At 50.4% G+C, this 8496-nt stretch overlaps 1 protein-coding gene across 1 annotated transcript; it reads right to left on the bottom strand.

Annotated features, from left to right (window-relative positions):
- Window positions 1-290: 290 nt before the first annotated feature.
- CALM1 (calmodulin 1) lies at window positions 291-8085 on the bottom strand. Its single transcript, XM_049898942.1, has 6 exons — window positions 7863-8085; window positions 5154-5184; window positions 4096-4239; window positions 1928-2034; window positions 1385-1520; window positions 291-1215 (listed from the first exon to the last, which is right to left on the bottom strand). Exons 1-6 carry the CDS (start codon window positions 7863-7865, stop codon window positions 1187-1189), a joined length of 450 nt encoding a protein of 149 aa, XP_049754899.1. The 5' UTR covers window positions 7866-8085; the 3' UTR covers window positions 291-1186.
- Between the last annotated feature and the right edge of the window lie 411 nt (window positions 8086-8496).

Here is an 8496-nt window from a genome sequence, read left to right as displayed (position 1 = left end):
CGCTGTTGCCTGAAGAGGTCATTAAAAGTTACTATCATTTGCCTCCCCCAAGCCCAGTGAAAATGCAACTAGAACTACATGTCTGTAAATGGGATGAAGCCATCGGTATCTGCTTGGTTTTAGGCTAGGTCTTGGGCCCCTTGGTTGGTTCCTTTGGAGGGAGGGGAGCCCAATGCTGGGCTATGGGCATTTAACTACACATTGGCCTCCCCTCCAACTCCCCTGTCCCCGTTTAGATCTCAGCTTTACAAAGCATTTAACACGACTTTAAGTTAATGGTCTTTTATTGGAAAAAAAAAAAAAAAAAAAACTACCATTTACAACTTGGAATGGACGTAAATTGTCATTTCTTGAACAGCAATGTTGATGGTTGTGCTGGAGTCCACAGCCCAGCCCACTCTGCTGGCTCCAAGCCACGGTTCAGGAGGTTTTTAAAACAGAGAGTCCAAAGATGCTCCCTCGGTCAAGGTTTCTTTTGTAAAAATTTGTGTGGATGGTGACAGACTGACACCTGGGTCACTCTAGCACAACGCAGACGGTAAACCAGCATACAGAGGCAGGCATGCTGCCAGCGTGTGTCACCACTGCCATGGGTCGGAGCACACGGGAGTACAAGAGGACCGTCCTACCAGTAGGGCTATGTCTCACCAGGTCATCCCTCACCCATTTCTCTGCACATCACCCCGAGGTAAACGAATCACAAATGTGTGTTCTCAGTAAACCAGCCACGGTTTATACTAACAAAGTGAACTAGAACCCATCTGGACAGGTTTTGAGTTTGTTTTTGCATTTTTCGTTTTTAATACAAATGCCTGACTGTGCTCAATCGTCAAGCTGCATGCATGAAAAACTGGCCAGCCCAAACGGTGTGTTCATCACCAGCAGATGGAACTTTAAGGAGTCCACTAAGTGCTTCCTCACCTTTAAGGAATAGAACAAGTATTTATATTGTCAAACTGAGGTGTAGCTTGATCTTTAGGGGACACGACCACCAACCAATACATGCAGATTGTGTGTGTGTGTGTGTGTATGTGTGTGGACAGAAGGTACTTCTGACATTCGGTTTTGCTATACAGAAACAGAATGAATAAATGAACTTTTTTTTTTTTTTTTTTGCAAGAGGTATAAGTAAAAGATTCAATTTGATTCTTCTAGAGGGGGGGAAAAAGGAGCTGAAAGCAGGTCTTCATTTTGCAGTCATCATCTGTACGAATTCTGAAAAGACAAACAATCGTAACGTTTGGTTATCTTCAAAAGCAGTTTGAATGAACAGCTCTGCTCTGCATACAATGAAGTCAGTGAACATCTAGTGATGCAATTAGATTGTTTCTAGAGCCTAAAGGCAAGTCTCCTAAATACTCAGCTCAAGAATGTAGTGTTTTACCTTCATAGTTGACTTGCCCGTCGCCATCAATGTCTGCTTCTCTGATCATTTCATCTACTTCTTCATCTGTTAGTTTTTCTCCTAAGTTTGTCATGACGTGACGTAGCTCTGCCGCGCTGATGTAGCCATTGCCATCCTGTGAACAATCAGCAATTCTTCGGTTACGGAAGGTGGTTCAGCGCGCCAAGTAACTCTTTTCTCTTACTTAATTAAGCCTGCTCAAGCAACTGCCGACTCTGCTCCTGCCCACAATTCTCGGATCTCCAGTTCCCCACCTCCACCTACTACATGCACACAGGCAGCTAACACAGAATACGTGGGGGTATTGGAAAGCCAACAGACACAGTGACCATCAAGAGACTTGGTTCAAAATTTCCCTATCGATAAAGTTACTGACAATAGGTAAGGATATTGGAAAGTGAGACTTCAGAGGCTCAGGCGGTCAGGGCAGGTGTTCTGCCTCTAACAGACTATTACAGCTTTTAGAACTAATGGCCAAAAAGCTGTGCTTGTGTACTGTCTGCAACACAGATGCAAGATTACCTTGTCAAAGACTCGGAATGCCTCGCGGATTTCTTCCTCGCTGTCTGTGTCTTTCATTTTTCTAGCCATCATAGTCAAAAATTCCGGGAAGTCAATGGTGCCATTACCTCGAATTAAAAAACAAAAAGCTCATGTAAAATAAGCACTCCAGGAATGCTACTCTCAGTAAGAATTTTAGAACCGCTGTGTAAGATACTAAGCACTTCTTGAAGAAAGTGGCAAATTATTTTATGAGGTTGAACCATGTAAAACTGCCGTTTTTGTAGGTTTAAAATGTTCACTATCTCACGGGAAATTTCATGGGATTCTACGTAAAAATCAGTACCCAGGGAAGCATTTTATGATGCAAAAGAAACGGCGCCCCTAGACTCGTGACCACTGCAGGCGGTGCAGTCCAAGGGCAACGGTGCGCGCAGCACCGCAGGCTGGACCTTTCCAGGTGGACGGAAGCACTGGCAGGTGCCCTCCCCTAAGCTAGCGCGCTCCCTCGGGTCTTACTCCGCAGTGGCTAACGAGGCTAATGGTCTAGAAGGCCTACATTTGGGTGGCAAGTTTATAAAAAATGTTTCTGGAGAGGAAAGGATTATGAGAGAGTAAAACTGACTTTGTTATGCCACGGGCTGTGAAGTCTTAGAAGAACATTTCTCAGCCACGGCACAGTAAGTCACTAAATTGTTTTCTCCCCTAACTCAAGTTTCTTTATGCCCCATTAAAGCCATGTGGTTTCACAGTTCGGGCCACTAACACAAAACTGTGTCAGAACAACCTTCTATAGCCAGTATTCCAAACAACTCCTTCTCTACAACCAAGAGTTAGAGAAAAATCATAAAGATGAGCCCCTAGATCAACAGGGTAACCTGAATTACTTGACAACAGAATTGGGAAAAACAAAGCCTTAGGTTAAGTTACTCATCTCACCAGTGCCTTAAAATCAAAACAACTTAAAGGTCCCCTCAAGTCCTTCCGGCCTCCCAAATGTTAAAGCATTACTATTACTCATGCAAGACAAAATAAATTAACTGAAGTGACATCTTCAGCGATGTCCTTAGTTCCTGTTTTATCTATTCATTACAAACACTGGATTCTGCAGCCTGGTACAACTCCCACTTGGTTCCACACAACCTGAGGGCCTCACACACCTCTCTTAGTCTATGCCAGTTACCCGGGGTTTACAGAAAACAGGAGGGGCCATCCCACATTCCCTTGACAGTCAAAATAGAGAGAACGACAGTCTCTTTTTCTAAAATAATTTAAGAATTAAAGAATGAAAATCTTCACAAGTAGCTCAAATGGGCTGAAACCTTTGCCAAAAAGCTTAATTGAAACCCTTGGGCTTCTCAATGTATGTGACCAAATATATGTATTTCTACTAAACCTCCTTACAGTATATCCTTAAATGGCTACTATCAAGTCAGTTATCTAGAAAGTACAGTCTAGATCTAAAATGCTTAAGTTTTTTAGCTTTTCTTTCAAAAATCATGTTTTATAATGTTATATATTATGGTGGCGTATACATGATTTACAGGTAGACGTGGGGGGGTACTCAAAAAGTGTTTATTGAAGGAAGTGAGCAAAAGGGCTGCTGAATAGGTGACCAATGCCACGGGCGCTACCACGTGCTCACTCCAGCTCTGCACACCTCCTGCAGCTTCCCCTTCTGCTTTAGTTCTGTACGTCTGCTCTCTACGGTCATCACACACGCCACCTCCAAACTTTGCGTGAGCCTCAAAACTGCTCAATGGCACGTCTGCAGCTCACACTGCACTCAGCTGCGTGTTAACTTCTAAGAGCGCTCTTCACCCACTTCACGTGGGGTCCTCCTCCTAATAGACAATAAGCTTTCTGAAAAACTGATCTGTGGCTACTTATTTTTCCTTCCCCCACAGGCCTCAGCGCAGACTCATGGGCCAGTTGATAAAGACTGAGCTGTAAGTCACGGCAAGTACTAAAGAACAATACAGTGATCTAATCCAGGAAATGTTCTGGACAGTGAGCTGAGCCAAGGGCAGGCCCATAAGCTTCTGTTTTAATTGTCAGTGGCCGTAAGGCAACCACAGAAAGGATCTTTGCACATTTGCTTTGCTCTGGGGACCCGAAAGACAATCTTGTAACACGTATGAACTTGAATTACACAATACTTGCTCACATTCACAGTTCTAAAGCCTTACCATCAGCGTCCACTTCATTGATCATATCCTGTAATTCAGCTTCTGTGGGGTTCTGACCCAGTGACCTCATGACAGTTCCGAGTTCCTTTGTTGTGATGGTGCCGTCACCATCTTTATCGAATAGGGAGAAAGCTTCCTTGAATTCTGAAAACAAAAGTTTACCCTTTAGAACAAAAGTCTTTATTCCAAACGGCCACAATATACATTTCCCTGGGGACTGCCAAAGCAAGCCATCCAAGTTGGGCAAGTTATCAGAAACTGCTTGGTCTTTACAGTTACTGAAATAAAGACCTCAGGAGTCCTGTCGGACTGGCCTTCAATAAACAGCCCACAAATCAAACACTGTTCTTGATGACCAACTCTATAAAAACACACTACAGTCTCCCATTTTTAAAGGCTAAGCTCAAATATGATTAAATTAGTCTTAAGTCCAATCACATGTGAAGACAGGTCCACGTGTTCCCTAAAGGTTCTTTCCTGTTACATTTCTGCAGCCATAAGAACTCACTGTTTCCTAGCAACATGAAAAGGTTACTCACAATGTGCCTTCCCAGGTAACCTGTGTGTTCTCTCGACACAGTGGTAGAATACTTTAGAGGCACTTCTGGTTTCATAAAGAGAAACTCTCTCAAAACAAGCATTCCAGAGAACACTAAAAGCTAAAATCTAAATTAACGTAGCTCCCTTCCCAGCTTATGGCAATGGTCCTAACACCCATGTCCCTTAATTTTAGGATAGGAAGGACAAGTTTTCATGGGGGGTTACTAAAAAACCTGCAGCAAAAGAATTTTAAAGCAAATTTTTGAGTAAGCAGGCACGGTGCAATTGCAGCGCCGTACTGAGTGGACAGTCTTAGTTCCACTTCCTTTCACGTTATTATCGCTGAAGTTTGGCAGGGAAGAGTAACACCTCACCTGAATTATTTCTTATTGTTTTCATTTGACTAAATTCTTAAACATCTACTCAGGCTCTTGTGGGGGGAGGGGAAGAGGCGTCACCAAAACTAAGTCAGCGCCTAGTTCCGGCCTTCGGGGCACTCCTGGGAGTCATCTACTCACCAGCAATCTGTTCTTCGGTCAGCTGATCGGCCTACACGGAGAAAGGAAAGACTGTAATTCAGTCCCTGACAGTATGGTCGAGATCAACATTATACTTTTAACGTTGTACGCTTTCAAAAATCAAAAAAAAAAAAAAAAAAAAAAAACCTTTGAGAACTTCAGCTATGTCATTTAGTAAAAACAATTAGAATAAAGAGAGCCCTTTATGCTATTACAAAAAGAAAGGAGGCGGCAGCAACTGCTGCTTCAGGTTTTCTTTTCTGGGCCTACAGCTCAGAGCTTTGCCCCAGTCCAACTAGGAGGGGTCAGTCCAACATTTGAAAAATGGCACCTCTAGTGGCAAAAGGCCCGGTGGCACTGGCTGCAGAGGCAGACTCTGAGAAAGAGCGCCACCTACTGCACCAGCAACGCCGCCGCAGTCCCTGCTTGCATCCAAGAAGAGACCCAGCCTTCCCCGCCACCACCGCAGTCAGCCACCAGGATTGGCCACCGGGATCTCATCCAGGGTCAGGCTTTTAGCACACCTTGCGCATTGCTGCCGGCGCTCCAGATCTCCAAACTGACATTATGTAATGGCACTGAGGTGGATTAACAAGCTTTTAGATCCATTTTATGAGATACAATTAAGTGGAAAAAATAAGTATATAGCAGTGGGTTACTCCACCAACTTCATTTCCATGTAATAAATGCTTTCCAATCATTTAAATTACGCAGTTATTTGTTAAAAGCCTACCGTTTACAATGGCTAATGTCCTTGGTCAAACTACCCTGTGATTCAGAAGCCAAACTAGAAATCTTAAAACCGAGCTGCTCCGAAAATGCAAAAACTAAGCACACACAAAGCTATTCAACAATTACTGAGACCATGCCCCTCTCTTTTCTGGAAGGGAGGAAGGAACTACCTGTTGGAGACTACTGACCGTCCTCACCTTAAGAACAGCACAAGTACTGCTCATAACACTCTGCCCAAGCTGGTAATGGCCACGAAGGTGAATTCTCACTTGTTATGTGGTCTCTGCAACAGTGAACCTGTGCCTTCAGCCAGAGGAATTCAGATCTCAAGGAGAGTTAACAAGTATTTCGGTTTTTAAGGCAGAACGCCTAATGAAGTCGGTTACAAAGCCCTAATACAAAGCTGGAGCGGCCGTGGGGCCCGGTGACATGTGAAAACGGAAATTTTCACAATAGGAATTGTTACCCCAACATATTAATGTCAGGGAAAAAACTTTCTATCCCTTCCTTTCTATCCCAATCACCGCAAGCTGGTTTTCTTTACATCATATGGAGGAACCACGATGATTTATGTAACGCCAGGGAGACGTCTGTCTTGTACAACAGGAAGCGATGCCACACCTCGCAAGAGAAACTGTCACCTTACTGGGTAGAACAGTCCCAACTCAGCATCCGCCTTCCTCGACGACTAACCCCAACCCCCCAAATCGTCCTGACTTAGAGGACAAAGGTGCTCCCTAACCCGGCTAGGAGCCATCACCCCACCCCGCAGGCCAAAAACCGGGCCGGCGAGGCAGGAAGGGGGCTGTGGAAAACACCCAGGGAGGCGCACGGCCGCATGTGGCCATCTAAAAGCTGCAGAGAAGGCGGAAACCGTGGAGGGCATCTCCCTGCGGACTGGGAAGTGGCGCGGATCCGGGAGGAAGGCCAGGCACCGGGCAGGGCAAGGGTGCGTGCCCCGAGGGCAGGGGGCGTGGTAGCCCCCACTCCCGCTTGCATCCGGGGCAAGAGGCGGGCGGGGGGCCAAGGGCGCCCCCACCTCCCACCCGGGGCTGCTCCCCCGGCTGCAAGCCCGGCGCGCCGCCTCCTCCCGGAGCAGAAACTTCGCGTCTCTAATGGAAACCGCGCCGAGAGCCAGCTCCCTCCTCCCCCGCCCCCTCCGCCCCAATTAGCGCGAGCGGGGCGCCTCCCGCGGGAGGGCCTCCTGGGCTCCGCGGCTCGCGCGCCCGCACTGCTGCATCGAGTGGGGGGCTGCGAAACGGGGAGACCGGAGGCTGGCAACGCCGCAGGGCCCCGCCCGGGAGCAGAGCGGCCGGCCCGCGCTTCCGCCCTCTCCGCCCCCCACCCTTCGCCTTCCTGCCCCCACCCCACCCTTCCCGGCTCCTTCCTTCCCAGCCCACGCCCGCGCCGCGCCCCCCGGGAGGAGGGGAGCGCAGCGCGAGGAAGGCGCCCGCGGAGGCAGCCGGGGGGGGGGGGACGCCGACAGCACCCCACCCCCTGCTCCTGCCCCGGCAATGTGCGCCACCGGCTCGCCCCAACCCATTCATTCTCCGCGGTCCGCCGCCCCGCCTCCTCGGGCCGCGGGTGAGGGGCCTGTGCCCGGCCCCGCCCGGACTCCCCGCCCTTGGGGCCCCGCCGGGGCTCGGCGCTGCGGGAAGCCGGGTGCGGCACGCTGTAGGCAGTGGGTGCGGGGCTGGGGGGAGTGGATGCGGAAGGCCCTGGTGCAGCTGGGGCCGGAGCGCTGGCGCCGCCAGCCCACGGCCGAGACCAGCTCCGAGGGGAACGAGACCGCAATTTAAATGAGGATCCCCGACCCAGGAAACCAAGATGCAATTCTGAAATGCATTCTTCTCATCCGCAGCTGCTACGTAACACCCGGAAAACAGGGAAAAACCCTCACAAATTATAAAATAAAAAAACCTAGGAAAGGAAAAGCATGGGCAGTTGCTGCGCCGGTGCCTGCCACTCGCGACCTACCATGGTGCTAGCGAAGAGAGGAAGCGCACAAGGAGCGAGGGTGGCTGCACCAGCGCAGGGGCTGTGTCGGCGGGGGTGCCTCTGCTGCTTCTGCGGCGGCCGCTGCTGCTGCTGCTGCTAAGGCGCCGGGTGCGGTGCGCGCTGTGCCGCCGCCGCCTGCGCCGCTGCCGACTGCGAGTAACAGCGCCGCGTCCGCGAGACTCCTAGCAGCACTGCCGAAGCGCAAGCCTGCGCCCCGCGGTATATATACGGCGCGCCGTATCCCTCCGCCGCGGTCGCAGCCTCCCAGCTCAGCGCCGCGCTGCGGCGGCCGGGCCTCGCCCGCCTGGCCCCGCCCCCGGCGCGCCCGCTGTCCCGCCGTCTCCTGCGCGCCCGCTGCTGCAGGCCGAGGCCGGGGAGGGGGTCGGGGGGAAGTCGGCGCGGGGCGAGCGGTGGCCGGGCAGGTGCGCCGCGGGGTCCTCGCCGCGGGGAGCGAATGCCTGCACAGCCCCGGCCTGGGCGTGGCCCTGCGTGGGGAGGCCGTGCGCCCCAGCCCCAGCCCCACCCCCACCCTGTGTAACCGCACATACACCCCAACATCTCCGACCGCTGGAGCCGGCCAGCCGGGTCCTGCTCGCCTTGGAGTCCCCTGAGG

The sequence above is a fragment of the Elephas maximus genome, chromosome 10 (assembly GCF_024166365.1).
Source record: "Elephas maximus indicus isolate mEleMax1 chromosome 10, mEleMax1 primary haplotype, whole genome shotgun sequence".
Lineage (NCBI taxonomy): Eukaryota > Metazoa > Chordata > Mammalia > Proboscidea > Elephantidae > Elephas > Elephas maximus.
This window is presented reverse-complemented; position numbering and strand designations above follow the sequence as displayed.

Coding starts and splice junctions, on each gene's coding strand:
- CALM1 (XM_049898942.1), bottom strand. Junction 2,035..4,095: donor CAATGAAGTGGACGCTGATG/GTAAGGCTTTAG, acceptor TTTTAATTCGAG/GTAATGGCACCATTGACTTC. Junction 1,521..1,927: donor CATTCCGAGTCTTTGACAAG/GTAATCTTGCAT, acceptor GATTGTTCACAG/GATGGCAATGGCTACATCAG.